Source organism: Lissotriton helveticus, chromosome 1_1, assembly GCF_964261635.1.
Source record: "Lissotriton helveticus chromosome 1_1, aLisHel1.1, whole genome shotgun sequence".
NCBI classification, from domain to species: domain Eukaryota; kingdom Metazoa; phylum Chordata; class Amphibia; order Caudata; family Salamandridae; genus Lissotriton; species Lissotriton helveticus.
The window spans coordinates 1,651,542,294-1,651,566,735 of NC_136057.1; the positions used below are offsets into that span (position 1 = coordinate 1,651,542,294).

Consider the following 24,442-nt stretch of genomic DNA (forward strand, 5'->3'; position numbering starts at 1 on the left):
TTATATAAGGGTTTAGAAGAGTGGTCTAAGTCAATCCGGTGGCAGGGTTGGATTGTTGTGTTTTAAGTTGTCCTTCCTGCCTTGGCACAGGGGCGGTATAATATTTACAGTGGCAGGTTCAGGTGTTCCAGTTATATTTTTGTAATGTGTATAGGGGTCTGTGAAATAGACATTTTCTGTTGGAGTTCCCCTTTAAATTGACTCTCACCGATAGAGACACGTGGGAGAAATCTATCCGTTGCTGTAAATCTGTGTTTATTGAATTTCCACAATAACGTTCAACAGGCCACTAATGATGGTTGTTGTTAATTAGGTTTGGACAATCCGGTTAGCTTGCAGCCGTGCAGGACCTACAGCATCTTTTCATTAAGAAAACAGCTGAGCTTCTTGACTGGGGCACATCAGTGGCTGTCAACCTGATTAGTATGCGATGCTGTCTGCTTATGGGGTTGCAGCGACCTTAGATTCCCTCAGCCCCCACTCTTCCAGATCACAGTGGGCTGATTTAATTTGAAAGATGAAGTGTTGTGTCCGGTGTATTGATTTTGACCAGAGCACTGTGGCATTGTGTATCGAGTGGCTTTGGGATTGTTAGCAGACCACACACGTTGGCGATAAAGTACACATTTCTAATGATTGTACAAAGACATTGAGTAGAACCAGTGGTGTGTTGGAGTGCATAAACTGAGGTTTGAGGAGAGTCCTCTTACCTCTGGCTAAATGATTAGTGAATGTTCTGCAGGATAATGTGCATATTTCCGAAGGCCCTGTCTGATATAATGAGTCTAGTTCTTAGGTTCATGCATGTCCAGTTCTGGAGGCTACATCTGGGATTTTGCGTCCACTTCTTGAGGTCTCTTCAGTGTGTTGGGTCTAGTTCTACAGGATACTTCTGCAAAGCTCCTCTGGAGATCAATGTTCCTACCTAGAGGGAATGTATTGTGTCCATTTACAGAGGCCACTTTTGACGTGTCGTTTCCAGTGTGGAAGGCCAGACCGTCAGAAGGATAGGGACACACATGAGACTGTCCAGTGGGATGCACCACACAAGTGGCACAAGGACAGCACATTGGGATCCTTGTCCCTCTCTTTATAGGTCTCAGTCCTCATAAACTAAAGAAGAAGAGGTATAGGGATAGATGTGGTAGGTCCATTAAGGCACTACAGGCATATTAATGCAGGATTGGAGAAAAGGCCATCCACAACGAAGGGCGCTAGCACAGAGAGGTTGCATGAGGACCCTCAGAAATATGCTTGTTTTTTCACAGAGCCCTAGCTTTGGAAAAAGAATTCTTAAGCCAGTGAATTGATTGAGACCTACTAACCTTGCTGACCCTGAGGGACTCCATTGCCTTGCCGCCAAGCCTGTTGCACCCGCGGAGAGGTTGTTGGGGATAGCTGTATTCGGGCATCTGGTCCCCCTCCCCCGCCGCCACATACAAACCACGGCCGCCGAGCGGGGGGACTACAGCCCCCACAATTCCACCAGGCTCCGCCCACTGACGGTGTCAGACGCACCCAGAGGCGCACAAAAAGAATAGAGCTCCTCCCCCGTCGCGGGAGCGCCGGGCAAAGCCCGGGCAAAGGGCGGGCCCTCTGTGGCCCGAGGAGACAGGGCTGGGCTACCCCTCTTGGCTTCACTGTGACCACTGCACTTCAATCAAGGTGACTCTTTTGTATTCTTTAAGATAACATTTGTGTCTGATTACTAGGGTCATTGGATATCTGATACACTCCTTCTAGGTATAACTATACGAGCCACCTGTTCAATCTATGTAAACTGCACCTCCCTCGTCCAGGACAAACTACTATCATCAGCAAGCCGTTGTATTGTCATAATGAATAAAAGCAAGACCACTCCAATGTCGACCAGGTCCACCTCTAGGCAAAAGGCCCAAGTTACCACCCCCCTCCCAAGCCTTACCGCAATTGACAGAATGCTCCAAAAAACCATAGGAGTTGTTGTCAACGCGATAGAAAACACGGAGAGGCGCCTTTCACTGCCCCCAAGCATGTGTCTTTCAACGCAGAAAGCTCAGGATGTACACACAATAGCTAATTCATCCACACATACAGTATACTCTCAAAATTCCATCCTTATGGAATCATTTGCGGGGTTCCCGGACACAGAGAACAGACAACTAGTCCTTTCCAGTACTACTCCCTCGCCTGACTTTGTTACCCGGGAAAATAGGTTATCTATGACACCCAACATCCAGTCATCCGCAGAAACCTCCACACATACTGAAGCCTCTGTTGCAGTAATAGCGACAACCTCTCAAATACCTATTATATTAACTTCCCCTAACACTTGCATCCGAGGGAAAGGGAATGTAGGCATTTCTACAACCAGGAGGAGGGTGAGGGTGATACAGAAACCTAGGGCTAAACTGAAGTATGATAAACATAAACCCAGGCATAGTCAGGGGGTAGTCAATCAAACATCTAAAATCACCACATCTAAGCCAGCTGATGCTCGTAGACAATAGTACAGGCCTCCAAACTGTTAATACTGACAGTGAGTTATTCGACAGGGCATGTAACAACGACACCCATCTAGATACTATTATGGGAAAAATTGAGACCTGATACAGTCCCTTATGCTCCCCCTGACACAAAGAGTTAAAACGATGACCGAGAAAGTCAATAAAATGGAAGAGGTTCTCTTGCAGAACAACGAAATGCTGTTGAAGTACGCTAAAACCCCCCATACTCAGGCCACCCATAAAAATTTAACTAAGCCATTGTGCCCTGTTGCTAATAAGAAAATCTTAGTTGCAACATCAGGCCCAAGTAAGCCGCTTAAATCCTCACAACCATTGAAAAAAACAACCAAGGGACATATAGAGCTACCCAATGTCTTACCAGCGACACCGGGTGCGAGCACAGATGTGACACCTACCCCAAGTGTGCAACCAAGTAACATCGGACCAGACATTACAGAAGGGGGGGGGGGGGTGAGAGCGAGTGGGCAGCGGAGGTCCTAAATAACGACATAAGCACCAGCCGACAGGATCATCCGATTAGCTTAGCCCCAGTCAGCAAATTCTCACGTATTGACCTGCCACCGGAATCCTACCCCTACACTGTGATCATGATAGGAGTCCCACCCTTAGGCATAGGGAAATCTGAGGGCCATTTAGAATTGAAAAACAAGGTTAGTCATTGGCTAAACCAGACATAGACCTATTCCCCAATCTTCAGGTCAGAAGAATAAACTGGGTGGGACACAGGAAAAAGGATTATGAGGGTGACTGCATTATTATAAACCTTAAAGATCGGCGGGTGGTTAACTACATTAGTGGTTGGGGGGATGGTGATTTAGAAAGCAGAATACAAACTGTAGATCTCAGTTATTTCTATCAGCCACCCTCCACGTTTTTATTTATTTATTATTTTTACAATTTATACAGCGCAAACAAATGCCCTTAGGCGTCTCGGCGCTAGAAATTATGCGTAGGGTTCCCACTGTGGCTAAGTCGGCAGTTATTCTTGACCAATCAGCCAGGTCTTTATTTTTCTGCGAAATTGCATCAGGGACGGGCTCTCTCTAATGGCTACTGGCAGGGAATTCCATAGTCTAGGAGCAGCCACCAAGAAGCGCCTATCGCCCCAAGTGACTGTTTTGGTTCGCGGTACCAGCAAAAGATGAAGGTTGTTAGATCTAAGCGATCTTGTGGAAGACTGAAACCTAAGGTGGGCTTTCAGGAAATGCGGGCCATGGTTATGCAGAGCTTTGTACACTATGCATAAGGTTTTGAACTTAATCCTGTTCCGGATCTTAAGCCAGTGAAGATCTTTTATGGTTTCTGAAATAGGCATAAACTTCGGGGTTCCAGAGAGGAGACGGGCTGCAGCGTTCTGGATTGTCTGCATTTTATTGGTCACTCTGGCCTGGGCATTAATGAATAAGCCGTTGCAGTAATCAAGGGAAGACAACACCAGGGAGCATACCAATGTCTTTCCTGCTGCAACTGGCAGGAACGGTATGATTTTCTTAATCAGCCTGAGTTTATAATGGGCGGTGGCGGCTGTTTTATTTGCATGGGCCATAAAATTCAGATTCTCGTCAAAAGTCACTCCGAGATTTCTGACCGTAGGGACCGGTTTGGGTGGGGTCCCGTACGTAGGCGGCCACCAGTTAGTTGACCAACTAGGTGAGAGATGTCCGAAAATGACCACCTCAGTTTTTTCGGAGTTTAGTTTTAGGCAATTGGAGGCCATCCACTCTCCAATCGCCCGCATGCCCTCTTGAAAATTGTCCGCTACTCTCTCTCCATCACCATTGATCGCTAGCACGAGTTGCGTGTCATCTGCATAGGAGGTGAGGCTCATCCCATGGGCTTTGATGACAGCAGCCAGGTCCGACACATATATATTAAATAGTGTCGGACTTAGGGATGAGCCTTGGGGCACACCACAGGGCAGTGACAACTTGGCAGAATGAAAGTGCCCCAGTGTAACCACCTGCGTTCTCCCAGCCAAAAAGGAAGAGATCACATTTTTAGCCAGGTGACGAATGCCCATCTTTCCGACACGGTCAACCAAAATCTTGTGGTTGACCGTGTCGAAAGCTGCGGATAAGTCGAGCAATACCAATATCGCTGTTCCTCCCTGATCACGGATTGCTCGTATATCCTCAGTCGCTTTGATTAGGGCAGTCTCAGTACCGTGGCACTTCCGAAAGCGGAATTGTGTGTTATCTAATAATTGGTGCTTCTCTATAAACTCTGAGAGTTGTGTATTCGTAGCTTTCTCAACTACCTTGGCTAAAAAAGGTAGGCTTGCTATGGGGCGATAGTTTTTTAATTGCTCCTTGTCCAGGTTAGATTTCTTCAGAAGAGGCTTAACCAGTGTATTCTTCAGTGAGTCCGGGTATATCCCAGTTCTGAACATTGTGTTACAGATTGAGGCAATGTCAGAAGCCAGACAGTCTATAACTGGACAAATGACCTTAAGGGGACAGGGATCTAGTGCTGATCCAGATTTAATTGTGACAATAATGTCCTTAGTTTGAGTCTCTGTAAGGTCTGTGAACTGGAGCAGTTCGATATCCTGAGTCATGCTATCCGGCATAGGTGAATGGATTAACGTACTGACGGAAAATGTTTGGTATATATCGTTTACCTTGGTGAAAAAGAAGTTAGCCAATGCGTCACAAAAACCTTGGGCTAGTGGCGGAGCTAGGTCCGGACTGTTACCCGCTAATATCTTGGTGATCTCATACAATTTTTTACTGGAGTTTTTAGCGTTATCTATCTGTTCTGTAAAAAAAACTTTTTCTTAGTTTCGACAATGAGGGTTTTATTCAGCCCTAATGCTTCCTTGTAGCTGGCCTTGCTATCTGAGCTGTAGGATCTACGCCAGTGCCTTTCCCTATTTCTACAGGTTTGTTTCTGTTTACGCAGTTCCTCTGTATACCACGGGGCCGATGGCGTTGTTCTATTTCTCGAAGGCTGTTTAGTCGGGGCTAAGCCTGTGGCAGTGCCCAGCCACTCCTGAAATTGAAGTGTGGCTGTATTAGGGTCGGTAGATAGACAGGGCCGAGTCCTATCCAACAGGACAGTTAGCTCCGTCTGGCCGATATCTTTCCAGACCTTGGGCCGAGTCCTATCCAACAGGACAGTTAGCTCCGTCTGGCCGATATCTTTCCAGACCTTAAAGGCTCCTGGTCTCCATATGTGTTCTCTTCTAGTCTTGTTTGCCTTGACTGATATTCTCATTAAGATGGCATAATGATCTGTCCAAGGCATAGGCAAGGTGTCTATTATTTTTAGGCCTTCCATATTGGAGAAGATGCCATCCAGGGTATGGCCAGCCTTATGGGTAGGGGTAATGACCAATTGCCGAAGACTGAAAGTATCCATATCTGATATCAGAATGCGAGTGCCATTATCAGAGGACTTCTCCAGATGGAAATTCATATCGCCCATAACTGTAAATGAGTCTTCCATCGCCACTACTTCAAGTATCGAGCCTAGGTTGGCGGGAAGCCAGTGCGGGCGCCTGGGGGTCGGTATAAGAGGATTCCTTTGAAGTGAGTTGACGGAGTAAGCTTAAGATCAAATTGGAGGGCTTCTCAGGAGGTGGAGGGGATATGTGACATTCTCACACTTAAGTGATCGCGAGCTATAATGGCTAGCCCTCCTCCCCGCTTCACGGCTCTATCTAGACGGTAGTCAGCAGAACGCAAACCGACAAGACCCACATAGAACTAGGTATTACACCACACACCAAATGGCATATGGAAGCATGCACGCCAATCACATTTCTGGTCAAGGGCACTCCGATTACTTTGACACTCAGTACAGGGTACCCACCTTTAATCGATTTGCTGCCTTCTATCAGCAGGAAGGCCTCGAGGGAGTGGATTGACTTTATGATACCTCATCTACACTAGTAGTAGATGCCCCCCCACCCCCGTGACAAAGCGCAGATAACAGGGGGACGACACAGGAAGTCGAGATACTTTACATCGACACAGGGGTTACCATCAACCATCAGCCGAAATATATACACAAGGATACAATTGGCACCGAGGGACATCTGTTGACAACTAACGGACTGCCGATATACAGCGAGCCTGATAACATTGGGCATCCACAATTACAAGAACATCCTCAAATCCACATAAGTACATGGAATCGCAATACGGAACTAAGATCAGTGGTAGCGGACAGTCCAGAGTCAAGTCCTACCAACCCCGACAACAAAGCCTTAATGGGTGTAGTTCCTGTCCCAGAGGTGTCAATAGTAGTGAGGCATAATGTCTTTTCGTGGAACATTGATGGGTTAACTAGCAAAATCAATGATCCATCTTGGGTGTCCTTTATAAAATCCTATCCAATAATTTGCCTACAGGAAACATGGCTGATAGGAAACAACGCATTTATAGAAGGATACAAAAGTTTCTTTATGCCAGCCGAACCCTCAAGGAGTGGTAGAGCCAAAGGGGGTCTTGTTGTGTTTATTGATTTAGCACTATCATGCTCTGTTAAAAGATTTCCGTTCAATAATAGCGATATCCAGATACTGACGATCAAAAAGGGGAAAGAGTCTCTAGCATTGATTAATTTTTACAACGCTGTTAACCTTAAAGGGGGTTGCAAGATTGTGGATCTAGATCATTTTCTAAGGGATAACATGGAGAGACTCCCACCTCAGGTTGTCATTGTAGGTGACTTGAACGCACACCCCTGTGGGAACCCAGCAATTACCCCAATAGCATTAATGGGTTGCAATAGACTTGAAGGCTTACATTTTGATCATACCCCCGAGGAAATTTGTTGAATGCCTTCATGGATGATTTCGACCTAGTCACTGCCATGGCTCAGGTGGATGATTACACCTTTTATGAAATCCCTACCTTTAATGGCAGCGTGGGGGTTCCTATATCGATCACATTCTTTATTCTAGCAACCTTAGTCCCTGTATTTCTGGTTTTAAAATTTTAGAGAACTCACTGAGTGACCACAACCCTGTTTGTATTTGTTTTGGAGGGACGTTCCTCAATGTATTAGAAGAAAGGCCAGACAGTGGGGTCCTAAAATGTACGGACGGTAATAGACGTCTAAAGTGGGAAAGGGTGAACTCGGCTGAACTTTCTGAGAAGATCAATAGGACATGTAACACTGAGTTATCCACCTGCGTATCTCCCACAACATCAGCACAGGAAATGTTATTTGCATTTGATGGTATAGTTACTAAAGTTGGGGGAATGCTAACAGTAGCCTCTACAGGCCGGATCTGTAATGCGCCAAAGTGGTTTGACAATGCTTGCTCTAAGGCAAGCCGTGACCTAAAGTCAGCCCTCAAAGCCAGTCCAAGGGACCAGGTAAACATCAGGGCAGCTCGGCTCGCCTATAAAAGGGCTCTGGTTAAACGCAAAGCAGAAGTAAAAGCGGCCACTTGGGGAAACCTGTTAGATCCAGAAATACTTGGTAATAGCTCTAAATTTTGGGGTATTGTAAACACACCCCTTTTTGCTTCCATAGGTGATTCCCCCCTAGGTACCAATACTTCTGAAGATGATTGGGTCTCTCATTTTAGTCGTATTTTTAACAGCGATATACCACAACCTATATATGAGATAGGTGTCCCAGGTATTAAACCCTTGCGTTTCAACATTTGTGAGGTGGAGAAGGGCATCATGGGTTTAACCAGCAGGAAAGAACCCGGGCCCGACGGTGTGCCTCCAGACTTGTTTAAATCAAAGACATCACTTTGGGCCCCCGTTCTTTCTGCTGTATTCAATGCAGCCGCTGACCATGGATGCCCAAAGTCTTGGGGGTTGTCCACAATAGTCCCCGTTTTTAAAAAAGGGGACCGAAACAGCACATCCTGCTACAGACCAATATCCTTAATTGATTCGGTCGTAAAAGTAGTAGGCGGTGTAATCCTGAATAGGCTAACAACCTGGGCTGATGAAAATAATATAATGTCTACAATTCAATATGGTTTTAGACCAGGCTGATCTACCAGGGTTACCTGTTTTACTGTATGCGGACAACACCGTTTTGTTGGCAAGGACCGCAAAAGGGCTCCAACTGCTGCTTAACACTTTTTTTATATTTATGAAATCCCGTGATCTCTCCATTAATAACTCAAAATCTTTTGTTATGAATGTAGGCACAGCACACAAGAAAGAGTTTGCATTTCATGTAAACGGGGAGAAGATTCCCACGACTAAAACCTTCTCATACTTGGGGGTCCTGTTTGATAACCAACTGAAATGGGGCCCCGCTGTACAGAAGAAAAAAGTGGAGATAACACGGGTAAATGCAGCAATTTTTAATTTTGCGAGGAAAATGGGGAAACGGCCAATTGCCGCCTTGCTAAAAGTATATCAGGCCAAGAGTGTGGCAATAGGCTGCTATGGAAGTGAGTTATGGGGGCACACGAATGTTAAGGACTTGGTGGTAGCAGAAAGTAATTTTTTGAAACAGCTTCTGGGGGTTCCAAGAGGAACTGCCAATTTCATAGTGCACGAGGAGTTAGGTTCCCCATATCTAGGTGACACCATTGCACTTCGGCCTTTAACATTCTGGCTGAAATGCTGGCTAAATAAGGACCTCCTGTTAAACCACCAGCTCCTGAGAGAAGCACTGACATGGGATAACATGTTAAAAATCCCGTGGCTAAAATACTTGAAAAATTGTTTCATTGCGTTGGGGCGTCCGGAACTCTTCTCAAATCCCGACTCAATTACCGTAACCGACGTAAAGTTTGTGAAAAACACCTTCTTTTTTTCACAGCTATTCCAGCGGGAGGAGGTGGACCTAAAGAAAAGCAGCATTAGAAATTATGTTGTCATACAAACTACACTATGTATGGAACCATATCTGACTTGGCCAATGTCGAGCTTTGACCGTTTTTTGTTAATTAGGTTTCGGCTGAACCTCTTTCATTTAATGCTAGCCATTCCAAGAGGCAGCCATCAAGGCCAAGTGTTACCTGCCTGCGGCTGCGACTCTGTGTCTCCGCAGGATTTGGTGCATTTTTTATTCTTTTGCCCTTTTTATGATATTCCTCGGAGGGTTTACCTTAAGCCTCTTCTTAAAAGACTGAATTTTACCCAGATTAAACCTGCACTTTGTTACCTAAAGCTGCTAAATAACGAATGCACTTTATTTGTAATCAGTTTTTTAAAATTAGCCCTAAAATTTAGAATCAGCATGAAGGGATAATGCTTGATATTGTTGTATATATTGTTGTATATATTCACCTACAGATCAATTGTGTTTTATTCCTGTGGACAATGTGGTTTCTTTTATCAATTTGTTTTTATGATGTATATTAAATTGTGCTTTTATGGTTGTTTTTTCTTGCAAATAACCGAATAAAGATCTAATTGAATTGAATTGAGACACAAACCAACAACAGCGAACGTGAAGGCTAAGCTGAGAAGTGAATTGGGGCTACTGTATTAAACCAGAAGGGAACTTGCGCAAACTGAATAGGAACGTGATTTGATCATTCCCTGCTGGTTTGTAAACATTGATCTATGTCTATCTTCTCTAGGTTTCGTTTGCAGTCAGAAATGTATTACAGGCTTCCTTTTCCACTCATCTACCAAAATGAATTACTAGGTGCAGGTGTATGATGTAAAAACAAATAAATCTCTCTCTCTCTCTCTCTCTATATTTATGTATATATAATGTAAAAACAAAGAAATCGCTCGCTCTCTATATAATGTAAAAACAAAATCTCTCTCTATATATATATATATATATATATATATACACACACACACATATATATATATATACACACACATATATATATATATATATAGAGAGAGAGTGATAAAGAGTTCTTTGTTTTTACATCATACGTATATCTATAGAGATTATATATGTGTGTATACATATAGATTTGATAAGCGTAATACACTGTTTATTAAAATTGTTGATTGTGGGTAAAGGGTCAACATTAATAAGAAAAAAAAGCCTAGAGCGGGTCCTGTCACCAATGATAGTAAATAGAATATCACATTCAGTGGATCTGCGTGTATGGTTTATTCAATGTTCTTTTTTTATTTAAAGTACTCATAGACAATGCACTCTACTTGGGTAATAACAGCTTTGCACTGTGATGTCAATTGTGGGCATCGTATTTATTGGTACACTTGTTCTAAATAAGATGTGTTATTGAACTGCATTAATTATGCAAAAAAGGAAGTAGGGAACCGTGGGCAGCTCCTTTATCTGGAGCACTCTAGAACACACAGACACTCCAGAATTGCTCACCTCAAATGTCTGTTTTAGGATGGCATAGATAGCATAGTGCCATCCACGCCAAGCTAGAAAAGTGACAAAGTAATTTGCCATTTTTCCAGCAAAGTCTTTAAGCATAGGATTAGCTAATGACATCCACGCTGAGCTGAAAAATGATAAAGCTTTTTACCACTCCAGCCACAGTATGAGCACCTCCTATAAGTCAAAGTAATACCCTTTCCGATTTCTACCGGGTGCTTCCTTGTGCCTCGACAAAGCTACATCTATCTCATTAGCTCTAAAGAGAGAAACACAGGCCAAAGACTGCTTTTATTTATTCCATGTTGGCTGGGTTGGTATTTTTACCAATTTAAAGCTTTAATACTGTGCCTTGAGTGGTAAAAGGCTTTTGTCATTTTTCAGCTTAGCTTGGACGGCACTATGCTAATCCTATGCATCAAAAGGTCTGCTACAAAAACAGACATTTGAGTTTGACAGTTTGGGAATATTGGTGATTATATATGTAAATAGTTGCCAGTAGGTAGTTACAGTTAGGACAAGGTTTCCATAGGAATAGCATTTTTTGACTTGCCTATAACTTTGGTTCCGGTTGACGCATCTTCATGACATTTTCCCCCAGAAAAGTGTCAAGTTAGGTCTTGTCTATGGAAAGTTTCAGGGTGATCCGTGAAGCAGGGGGCAAGAAAAAAGGATGTTAAAAAAAAAGTGTCTTTTTCCATGTTAATTCCCATAGGACCTTTAAACACGCCTGCAACCCAAATTGCAAGACAGAATTACACCAAATTTTGACAGAAAGGTAAATTTGGTTATGCAGATTGTGCTTTAATAGCGATATCTGTGGCCGCAGATATTTCACAATGTTTTCGCAATTAATTGCAAGTGCGTGCATCACAAAAATGCTGTGATTGGCTAGTCGCAACCTTTAGAGAAAGTTGCGGCTGCCATTTCATGGGTCAGGGAACTGCTCCGGGGGCTGAAAATTCGGTATAAAGCTGATAAAAAGGGGGAGGGGGGGTCCAGGTAGAGGTACTCTGACCCAATGTTTGGCAAGATGTAGTGTTAATGCCACAAGTTGTGTCCAAAAGCAATTGTTTAAAAAAAATTGTTTTTCCCCGCTCACGCAATATTTGTGAATACGCCGTGACCTTTAGCGCGGCCCCCGTGTAACGTCGCTGTGCTTTCGCGAACATCGCAAAGTTGTCGCAAATTTTGCTGAAAAAAAATATATATATTATATATGACTATATACATACACACGCACACCCACCCTCAATTTTACTTAGGCACTCACACACCCACTCACAGACCCACTCAGACTCACCCATTCACTGACAGACACACTTAGTGACTCATGCACCTCCTGACAGATTTACTTACATACTCACTCACAAACCCACTCAGACACTGATGTACCTACTAAACAACTCACTCAGAGACTGATGCATCCACTCACAGACCCATGCACCCACTCGCACGCCCACTCAGACACTAATGCACCCAGTCACAGTCCTACTGAGTGACAGATCCACTCAGAGACTCATGCACCAACTCACACACCCACTCAGACACTAAGGCACCCAGTCAGAGGCCCTCTCAGCTACTGAGACACCCTCTGACAGACCCACTCAGAAACTCATGCACCCACTCTCACGCCCACTCAGACACTAAGGCACCCAGTCAGAGGCCCTCTCAGCTACTGAGACACCCTCTGACAGACCCACTCAGAAACTCATGCACCCACTCTCACGCCCACTCAGACACTAATACACCCAGTCAGAGGCCCTCTCAGCTGCTGAGACACTCAATGATAAACCCACTCAGACAATGATGCACCCACTGACAGACCCACTAACACACTGAGGTTAGGGGGTTGGGCAGTCATAATGCTTTTAACCAAAGGCAGCAATTGCTGACACTTTAACCCTCTCTGGCCAATCCATCTAGGGCCCGTTTACAACTTTTGGCACAGCAGGAGTAATAGGCGGTACACCAACACCATGTTCCTACCTCTAAAAATGGGCACAGCAATGGGATCGCCATAAGCAGTGCATTGATGGGGCGTACATTTTTGTTCAGCTCAGGTAACTATAACTGTTGAATTTCTCTGGTTTTGTACGAGTGAAATGTGCGCCTAACCTTTGTTTTTTTGCAGTGAATTTCTATGGTTTTTTAAAATTTTTGTTTCCCAACTGTAACGTCCATGTAATCTTTTCTTTTGTTCAGTGGAAAAAAAAAATATATATATATATATATATATTTATGCAACGCTATGATGAGGTAATCGTACAGCATTAAATAAATCTTATCAAATGGATATGTTTGTCCCCAGCATTCAAAACGTTAAAGCCAAGACTGAATTCAGATTGCAGTCAATTTGTGACGTATATCACAAATCTACCTGGAAATGTGCAAGCTGATTTGCTGGAAATACCGCCTCTCTGGCAACTAAACTGCCATGTTGGATAATCTACTTTTCGCCTAGCAGTTGATAACGGTCTTTGGCCCTCAAAAAACAGGGAGTATTTAAATGGCTGCCTATAAAGTAGTCTATCCCAAACTGTTGATGCATGCGTTCCTGATTAACATTAACATTCATAGATTTTAGTTAAAACAGAAACATGCGCCAGTGTGCCACAATGTTGTTTTGGTATTCCAGATGTAGGTCAGTTCAAGATACTCCAGACCAGGTACAATCTGGAGTAGATTATTTCCATTTTTTGTGAACTTTGTGGAGTCTTGTTTTTTGCCCTCCAGGTATTGCTGGTTGCTTTGCTGTGGTGGCATATGGCCTCTACAGGCTGAAGCACAGAGGAGATCAGAAGATGTCCGTGCATCTCATCCACATGCGTGTTGGGGCCCAAGGATTTGTAGTGGGAGCCATGACTTTTGGTGAGTGTTATTCTTTCTTCATCACACATATTTCCCTGCCATCAAGTTACCTAGCACAACAAGTGACTACCACTCCTTATGTGGGTAATTTATTTGGTGTTGCCCCATCAAGTGACACCTTCCAAGCCTTTTGTTTAATTTAACGTGCAGGTACTGTAGCCATCTGCCACTTGAATGAACCACGGAAGGTGCATATGAAAGATGAGTTTAGTTCAGCAGCAAAGGCACACTTTTCCTAACACCACTGGCATATAATAACTTGATGTATACACATGAAGCTCATTCCAGGAAAAAGACAGCAAAGAAATGGTTATACATTGTGCCAATAGCAACAGAAGTTGGAAACCTTCTTATTTAAAAGGGAGTTCATGCCTAGCGTATATTCCAGGTGCACTGGTTATTCTGAGACTGGGTTGTAGGACTGGAATAAACCGAAACCTCACTTTTGTTGCACCTTACTTGCAGCGTACCCCTGCAATTTGAGAATTAGAAACTGCCTATACATTTTAGCTCAGTTATACAAAAAAAGCTTGTAGCAAACCATGGTGGAAAAAAACACTGGAAAAACCCTGACGATGTAAGACCTACTGAATAACCTGGAAAACTAAATCTTAAACTTGTAGACAATGAGGCTTTGAGGAGAAACACATGACTAGTGCTATTTTTCAACCTTGTGGCTGAAGATATGCCAAGATCAAAGGATTGTACATAGATCTGGAAGTTGCTGCATTAATTCAAGTGGAGCTTGTGGTTTTCATGCAGCCAGGATGTGGTTGTGCGTTATAAGAGGATACGTTGGAGCACCAATCACACACAATTACAACCAAAGTCTAATGCTTTTGAAATATTAAATGACTCAAAATCAGCAGTTACGTGGGCTCACATTTGAAGCTATTGTTGTAACATAAATTCTGTTCTCCATGCAGACCTTTAAAAAGTATATACATGATACAAAACATTTGTAGCTGGATCATATCTTGCCAGTCCAGTAGCAGCTCCATTATTTCCAATTATGCTACAATTCCAATAAGATCCTCTCCGAATCAGCAAACGCCTGGTATATCTCCATAGTAGACTAATCACGTATCCCATGGCATAATTCTGTTTTCCTCCTAGCTACTGAGAGAGCAACAATCATATGTCCGAGGGACTCTACTCTCTACCTTTACATACTACATAGTAGACAAAATTCACTTGGGTAGCACCAGATTATCAATATTCTTAAAAGGGTGTCTTCTTTGTTCAGCTAGCTGTCCATTTATCTTCTTGTTCGTTGCCATGTATTGGAAACCAGACAGTGTTGATCATCTAACGTTAATTCTTGAAAGACCGCAGCTAGCACTGTTTCAAATGAGTCTACCATTTGTAGGTCTCTTCTGAGACAGCACATGCGCTGTCACTTGTAAGACATTTTGTGTGCATACAGGGGGCTTAGAGCCCGCGGTTGGCTTCATGGTTATTAGTCTTCCTGCTTCTCATTGGTCAACGAGTGCCAATTTCACTTTCTATTTGTGTGTTTGTGCCTTCCATGGAGCATGGACCAAGTACAGCATGCTGTTGGCAGCCATAGTCCTCCTCGTGCTCATGTGCTTCCGGAGGTACTATTTTTTTTACTCAATAAGTTGTAGCACTCCATAAGAGTGCGTCCGATCTGCCACCCACATCTTACTCAGAGGTATTGCGTACCCGCCCCCCTCTGGAGTTGTTGCCCTTTTGCTTGCTCCATCTACCCCCCCACCCACCCGGGTTGTTTTTTGACCCATTCCTGTCCCCTTACCCACTTGTTACTTGTCCCATCCCTCTCCTGCTTTGTTGCTTGAGCTATTTCCCGCCTCACCCTGTTGTTACTTACCTGTCCCCCTACCTACTTCCCCATCATCACTTATCCAGTATCCCCACCCCTACCCAGTCATTGCTTGTCCCATACTCCAACACCGTAATTTCATTATTGCTTGCCTCTTCCCTCGCCAGAAAAAAATGTGATGCGACTAGCACTGGCTGCATCACAGCGATTTTTTTTCTTATTTTTTCTTAAGCATTGGCAAAACCAATAGGTCTTGCCTATACAAGATATATTGACTTTGTCAATGTGTTTTTGCGCAATGTTGTACAATAGCCAACTGCTGTGCAGCATGGTTCAAAGTAAAAAAAAAAAAAGACGCGGCTAGTGTTGACTGTATGATTGTGCCTTTTTCTTGTTTACTTCATCAGTCCTGCTTACAACATGGCAAAAAACTTTGGCAACGTCAATATATCTAGCATACGTGAGACCTTTTGGCTTTGCCAAAGCTTGTTGCATGTGCAACTTACTTTATTTTGCCTGAATTTAAGATTGTTCCAGGAGGCTATAAGAAAAAAGGCATCATCACATTGTCCTAGATTCTCTAATAATTCATAACGGGTAAATTCATAACAATCTATTTTTTGTGTACAGACCACTTGCTACTTGTCTCCCAAAGGATTTCGAAGGGTCAACCCTTTAGGCCTGCTCCCTGAACAAACAGTTCACTGCACAGTTCCAAATGTATACAGGCTAAAACATCATTCTTGGATGGGTCTAGTTTGACTGCCTAACATTAAAGCTGATTAAAAATACCTCCAACATTACTATGGCCACTCTTACCTTCGAATATGAAACTTCCGTCTTGTTCAGTAAGAACAACTTCCAACAAGCCTTCGCTTCATACTGCTTAGTTGTGAAGGGTGACTGCAGCTTCAAAAAGGTGCAAACATGGGGTGAGTTACTGTTCTGAGAAATTAGCGTGCTGACACACAAAACTCTTTTGGCACTGGTCTGTGAGTGAAGTGTTTTCTGCAGAACGAAAATTAGAGCCTTCAGGGCAAAATCAGTGTGAAGGAAAACTCTAAACTGACATCCCACAATTGTTGCAAGATTGAGAGCATGAAAAAAGAGTGGGTTCTTAAAGGGGTAAACATGAATTTTAGTTGACCTTTAGGAGCATTTATGTAAACCTCACAAACATGTGCATTGAATTCTTGCCTGAACAGATAAACACCGAAGGGACCACCTGGCAGAAGTCATGTGAACTCTTTTCCTGAAACTCTGTTTAACTGTTAGAAGCCCGTGAATATCTCCACCGTTGGAAGTTCTACTAAAGAACAGCTGCAGTTTTCTTAGGAGGAGTTCACAAGAGTACCAATAAGGATAGGACAAAGCACAACATGAACAAATCCATTGCTCTTGTGGAGGCAGGATAGAAGAAACAGGATTGTACTTACAGAGTGATCAGGTTGAGCTTTATTGAAGAGGTGTTGTCCATGAAGAAGCCAAGCTTTCTCACTCTGCTGCTGATGGTAAGGGTGTTGCCAAAAATGGTTTGAGTGTGGTTGAAAATACTCGTCTTTACTTTTGTTAAGGCAACTGACCAAGTTATTCATGTTCTCTGGCAATCCCTGATCTTGATGAGAAATTAAAGCTTCATCTGCTTAGACGTGTTTTTGCTGGGGAAAAGCAACTGCGAGTTTGCGTATCGGTGTGAAGGAGTACATGGGTCTACTTAATGAACAACAAGGCTCTAGTTTGAGCTTTTGGCTTAGTACACAAGGCTGTACAACGGGTTGTCAGGGTTCATCTTCTTTATGGTAAAAGGGATTTAATAGGACCAAGAGACCCTGCTTATCTTAGTCAACTGTTGATCAAATGTAATCAAGTACTTCAATAAAGGCAGGGTCTGTGACATAACTGGAGGCCCATAGCTATGGACCTAGAAGATGAAATTGATATACATGTGGCTGAAACTTTCTGGTAACCACTTTAGCAAGGATTACATGCTTCAGTGGGAGCTGGCTCATTCCTTCAGTAAGAATCTAGTTATTGTTATTTTTATCAGAACTTATAAAGTGCACTGTGACCCTACGGGTATCCTGGCGCTAAGATACGTGTGCCCTACCGATCCCAGGTGCTACAAGGGGACAAAATTCTAGTAAGAATGGAAGAACTAGCGTTATACTCTGGGAAAGTGCCAGGTCTTTAATTTCTTCCTAAACAGCAGCAGGTTTTCCATCTGTCTGAGGTCGGTTGGAAGCTTATTCTAGAGTTGTCCCGCTGCAATACTAAAGGCCCTTGCTCCTGATTTTTTTGTTCTGAACATGGGCACTCTCACCAGTTTAGCTGAGGAGGAATGGAGACTGCGAGAGGGGGCATACCATTCAAATTTGTTCTGCAATGGTTTGGGCCCAAGGCCGTGCAGGGCTTTAAAAACAATACAGAGCGACTTCAATTGTATCCTCTGTAGTACTCCTGTGGAGCTCCAAAGGGCCCGAGAGGCTGATGAGCGTCGTGGTCTCGCTAGAGCTAGCTTGGCCGCCATTATCTGGATCCTCTAGAGTCTCCCATTCAAACAGCTTGGGGACTACAGCAGCAAAGCATTGCAATAGTCCAGTCTGCTCAGGATGACACTCCTAACTATCAGTGCTCTGGCCTGTGTTGGCAACTGCGGAAGGACCTTCCGAAAAACTCTAATAAGGGAGAAACAGCTCCAGATCGTTTTGTTCCCTTGAGTCTCTAGACTCAACTTGTTATCGAGACTAACTCCCAAGTTATGCACCGTCTCAGAGGGTAGCAGTGGTGCAGCCGTAGGAATAGGTCAGAACCCCATTGGAAGTACAGACAGAACTTTCCCAGCTGCTCGGCACAAGATCTCCGTCTTATCACCATTGAATTGTAAATAGTTATTTTTTAACCATTGTGCAGTGTCCTGTATACAGGCATGGAAATTTTTCAGTGACAGGAGTTGTTTCCTTCCAATGACAAGATAAGCTGTGTGTCGTCTGCATAGTTCACAAGAGCAATAGAATAGAGTAGACTTAGTCCGCATAGATAAGTGGATATCTCGGGATTAACGTCCCAGAGACTTGGTGGTTTTGAAAGAATGAACTTATAGGTGTGAGTAGCCTGAGGGGAACCCTTCTCACAAGTGTTTATGTTGTGGCACGGTTTGATGGGGGTGGGCTCCGAAACTCAAAAAGAAAATTCCTCCTTCTAGATGACTTCCTGTCCTGCTTGTTCTTAAAAACCATTTGATAAAATGAGGTGGAAGCAGTTATCCAGTTACCCGAAGCCCTTAGCCAAAGTCAGTATTAACCCGTTTCATGGGCCGCCAATTTTGCGGAAGTGCGGCACTTCCGCAAAACGGGCGGGGCCGCGTCGGCCATTGGCCGACTGCAGCACTGGGCAGGTAGTGCTGCCGTCGGCCAATAGGGGTTAATGAATCTGGGAGGTTCATATCTTTAATAAGTTCCCTATGGAGCTGGGCATGACCAACAGAAGTTCGGACTTCGATCAGCCTTCATGGGACCCATGACTGAGCGTCAACAACCCTAAAGCTTACACTCACCCTTACTGCTTACCCTCTACTTAAGCATAACCTTACACTAAGAGTAACTTAACCTTACACTAAGACTAATGGTAAATACGACACAAGCTCACAATACTGTTAGCTGAATAGCTATAGATTGACTTCACCCCATTGACCCTACTGGATAAGCATGGGAAAGGATCTGTGAGAAAGGAATATGGCTAAGGAGCCCCCTATTAGGCCATTAGGTGGGATGATGTGTGCAGTGGCAGACTTAGCCCTGAGGGCAGAAATGATGGTTGCACTGGCAGATAAGATACAATACTACCTTGGACGAATGGAATTAAGATAATAAGTCATATAGATGAAATTGTTGGGAATGATGTCTAAAAACACTTTAGCGCCAATAAACTACTCAATATTTATAGAATGTGTAATGATTGGGAACATGGCAATATACTTTCTGATATAAATGAGGAAGATTGTAATCTGGTACCTTGCCTGAGATGAATACTAACACACGATATATTGATTGGTGCTCGCATACAAAAATCTTGATGAAATTAATGTTTTCCTTTATTACTATAAAAATGTTAAAGAAGTTGTTTTTAAAAACACAAAAATCTTACCATAAGACTGATCTACTAACATTACATTGAACGGCGCAAGAGATTTTTTTTGCTGAATCACTAAAAAGTAACTACACTCGCATCCAGTCACAACAATCAAAATAATTTGATGCCATTGGAATTTTGAAGAAACACATAGATAATATATTCATTAAAAAAATCATACATTAAAAAGTATTGTTACATAGCACAATCAATGTACCGAATTAACAACAATAACATACAAGACAAATATGCAGAATAACATCAGTGAAGGGGGATAATCTAAAAGACACTCCAACCGGTTTCTCATAAGAAGATACACTTCCACTTTGTGTGTCACTGAGTGTAGAGGAGTACGTTCAGTGACATATTGAAATTGTCCATGCTCTGTGGGCATGGGCAATGTTTTATGTGTTCCATCAACGTGTTTCAGTGGTCTTAAGCCTTATATACAACCTTCCTGAGGACAAACCTGTTTAATGACTCCTCCCAAACAAATATCTATGGGAAACATAATTCTCTGCCTTCATTGATGTTGTTTTGCATATTTTTCTTTTATATTATTGTTAATTCGGTACATTGTGCTATCTATTGTATGAATGTTTAATTAATATATAAATACATGATCTATGTTTTTTCAAAATTCCTGTGGTATCAAATTAGTTTGATTGTTGTGACTGGATGTGAGTGTATTTACTTTTTAATGACTCACCAAGGAGAATCTCTTGTGCTGTTTGGTTGTTTAAACCCTGTCTTCTTGGTCTGAGGGGTTTCTCTCTATTTTCCACACTAAAATTACATTGAGACTGAACTAACTTTAGCCTATAAACGTACGTTTATCAGTAACCAAGCCGAAACGATGTAGTAGTAGTAGTAGTATTGAGCAATATAGTAGTATTTATGGTACACTGATGTCGTGATATATCAATAATGTAGTATCTATTTGTATGGTGATGCTGGGTGCACATTTTTTATTTTGTATGACAGGATTTATATATTTTTCTAAAATCCATAAATGGAGGGACAATTTTTTTTTTTAACGTTTGCCTATTGCTCAACATGTTAACAATAATTTAAAAGTTTTGAAACTCTTAACCCTGTGTGTGTTATTATTGTATTGTAGCAGTCTACAGTAGTGATCAAAACAAGCCCCCCTTATATGTATGTGCATTTGTAAGCTGTTTTTTCAACATGAAACTTAATAAAATTGTTTTTCAAGGATTCATATTGGTTGATGACATGTTTTTAAAGTGTAAACTCAGTATTGCAATGTCACCGTTATCCAGGAAAACCGATAACTGCAGTAAGTTCAGGACAAGCAGTCGTCGCTATTCCACTACATCTTCAAACTGTACAGGATCCAATCAAGATTCCCCTAACGCCTCCCCCCCCCCCCCCCCCCCCCAACGTGACTTTCAGATTAGATGAATTTTGCAGGTGTAGCCGCTCGCCGTTGCATTAAGATAGTGTGATCTTACAAATGAGCCACATTCCAATGCAAGGCTGCCCTTTCAGCACTCTGTCACTGCCAGTTGGGCTAGCGCGAGAGGGCCATCGTGTGGGCTAGTGTTCGGGATCACAAAACCAGTCTCCCACACACGGGCCCTTTAAGCAGGCCAGAGGCGCAACTAGAGCCAAATTTGGGGGGCGGGGGGTAATTCTTCCAGTAATAGGTGGAGTGGAGATGAAGGGGTGAATAACACATAAATAGTATTTCAAAAACCTGTGAAGTACTGTGGTGCGGCTGCGATAAGCTCAAAAACTGTCTGCGTGTGTCCCCAGGAAAGGGGGGGGGGTGTTGGGAGTTGGGGTTGAAGCCATTGAGCCCAATGAGCGTTGCACGCCTGAGCAGGCCCATCTGACAGTTCTAGAGTGCCAGACTGAGCAGTCCAATACCACTGTATTCTTCTCCAGAGAGCTATTGACAAGCTGCTGTGCAAGACCTACTGTGAGAAATAAAACCCATTTAGGCGACAACTGCATTAAAAAGACCTGTTACACGCTGTAGTAGACATTGTCATGCTAATGTTGTATATCTTGTTTATCCCTTTGTTATAGGTGTCATATATTCCATGTACAAGGAGTACATCAAACCACAGTTTGAAGACCACTCAGAAAAGTGAACTATTCCCCAAGCATTACGATGTGTGTAGTAAATGTTTCTGTTGATTCCACTTGTCTGTTCACAAGTCCCTGCTCGTCCCTGGCTTGACCTCTGTCTGCCAATCTGGAAATAAGTCAGAGCTGTGCACTATTAAAGGGGCCAGGCAGCGTCATCGACCGACGTGAAAATAAGCTTTTCTTAGCTTTGATGTATTTCTGGCTGTGTCACTGTCGTGTGCTGATTGTACTGTTTAAGAACTCCCTTTTAAAAAATAAATGCGTTATATTGTACTGTCTGTGGCCACAAGGTGAACATAAACGGCGTTCTAAATATATGATGTGGGCAGCTGATTTCTTCCAGGGGAAAGTAAAGATTTCCAAGCCCGTTTCCACTGCTGCCATAGCCTACCTGAGAACTTCACGTTGCTACATCCGGGTGAGAAGGTGTGATCCCGGATGTGTCGTCATACCGCACGTGTGCCTCAAAGTTTGGACATCCGGTTGGCTAGCCTGATGCACGCTGTCATGTTGTGGAGGGTTTAAGGAACATTTGTAAACTGCAGTGTTGGATTGATAAGGCAGGCACTCGGGCAATGGCTGAGGGGCCGGTATCGAAGTTCCAGCTGTAGGCTGCTTTTTTGGCAACCTGGGGGGCCGATTTGGGCCGTGTCTGGTTTTCCGATGTCGCCAGTGGCCCAGAGGGGCCCAGAGTGGCCTTTCAGGAGGCAGATGGGCGTCTGTTTTCTCCTTTTTATCAACGGGCAGAGGTGTCACTCCGTTTCTCTCACTGGGCTGGCCAATTAATGTTTGCATACTGAGAGAGGGCAGGGGCCCTGAGCAGAAGTGTCCTCACTTGGTTTCAGGTGTTTATAAAGCTTCGCCTAAGCAGTGTTTTGAGGAAAGGCAATATGCAAATTTGGGCCACCTTTTTTTTGCGTGCCCTGGCCGATTTCTAAACCCAATCCAACCCCGATAAACTGGGTATTTATCAAACAAGAGAGTTGGAAAGTCGTAATCCTTACCCAACCTGTAGGCAGTTTTCCGCCGCTTGGTCCGTCTATGGCCAGTGCTTTAAATGGTAAATTAGAAGTGCTGGTACTCACCAATTAGAACTGGGTGGGCAGTTAGGGGTGTGGCTGTGAGCCAGGCATTTAACAATAGCCACATTTCTTTGCCGTGGATCAGAGGTTGGTGAACTTTGAATCATTCAAACAAACATCATATAGCCAAACAAAAAGTTAAAGATGTAGCACTGCCGAGAGGGTGTAGTCTCACCGTGAGAGCCACATTCTAATCCTTCTGGAATTTGGCGTGACGGGGAGTAAGGAGCAGCTTGTCTCTTCCAGCTCTCCAACTACATTCCAGCTCTCCAACTACATGTGGGCTTGTGACAGCGGGCATAGCCACATAAGCATACATTCAAGAAAATTCAAGTCCGCATTTGAGGCGACCTTAAATTAATTTTTTGTTATAAATGTGGCCATTTATGTGTTGCGTGCCTCAGCTCACTATCTCCTTACTCAGCCAGGTCCCCCAACACTCAGCTACCAACACGTACATTAGGAATCATTGCACTCATCAGTTTCTAAGTCATACGTGCAGGGCCTAATTATTGGCAATTTGATATAGCGCTAATTTGGCACCAGGGCGTTAGAGCGCTTTAAATGACAATCAGAACATTTGCATTAAATCTTACTCTTCTTAAGCACTGTTGGTTAAGTGAGTTGGCCTGAATCGCAGGATGATGAGCCAACGTCGGGATTCGACCCAGGTTCACCAGTTCCACTTTCGGTAGCTCTAGCCACTTCCTCATTCTTGTTGCGAGGCCAATTAGAACCTAACACTGCAGGAGCAAACCAGCACAGGAATACACTATCCGTTGCCTGCCAGAGCGGCACATAAACACCCTCCATTTGAAAGGGTCATAGTGCCAATATCGGCAACACACCCAACTCACAAACACAGCAATACCATAATAAAGAACACACAAGACACATTGGTTGTTGAAGAAAACATTGCTGCAGATTTATTTTGCATAAGAAATATGCCAACATGGTGGGTCAACTTACGGGCGATCCAAGGGCTGGCAGCCCCTGTGCTGTCCTGCCAACCTGAAAAAGAGCAGAATTGCACCAAGACATAACTAATCGGTGCTAACCACTTTGGGGGATTACCCCTTACATCCTGTGGACCACCAGTCCACCCATTTACTCATGCCCCTTGAGGGGGCAGAGCATATCCAGGCAAGCCCCCGGTTACTCAGGTTTACAACTGCCCGAATGACTAACGTTGCGCCGTCGTTCCTCCAGGGTCCTTCCATACGGACTTCCTGGGGTAGTTTGGCATTTGCACCTTTTTTCTGCTCCTGAAGAGGGTACCCCAATGTACCATTTAGCCTCTGGATCACCCTGTAACTCCGCCTGCAACACAAAATAACAAGTTAACAGCCTTCCTACCCTAGCCACCCTTCAAGCCGAAACGCCGGGTAAGAGGTAGGGAGGGAGACTGCGTGATAAGGATCCCCAGCTGGGTGGGGGAGGTAGATATACCTGCCCCTGCAGCGCCGGAAATGACACATTAGCGTCGGCCCCTCCTGGGCAGTCCAAACACTAGCCCGGTCAGGTTTACCCTCATGTGGCACTAAGGTTGCCGCACTCCTTTGGAGGCCCCCTGGGTGGGCCACAGGCAGCCTCATAGTGCCAGTATCTGCAACACACCCAACCCGCGAACACAGCAATACCTTAATAAAGAACACACAAGCCACATTGGTTGTTGGAGAAAACAT

The 24,442-nt window shown here is 43.7% G+C and overlaps 1 protein-coding gene across 1 annotated transcript in view; it reads left to right on the forward strand.

The window, feature by feature from the left end:
- The window catches only part of HIGD1C (HIG1 hypoxia inducible domain family member 1C), a 40,837-nt gene extending 18,884 nt beyond the window's left edge, over positions 1 to 21,953 (forward strand). Inside the window, exons 3-4 of the mRNA XM_078688842.1 lie at positions 13,491 to 13,625; positions 21,613 to 21,953. Coding sequence (XP_078544968.1) covers positions 13,491 to 13,625; positions 21,613 to 21,677 — 200 coding nt within the window. The 3' untranslated portion in view covers positions 21,678 to 21,953. The remainder of the gene's footprint in view (positions 1 to 13,490; positions 13,626 to 21,612) is intronic.
- Positions 21,954 to 24,442: the final 2,489 nt, after the last annotated feature.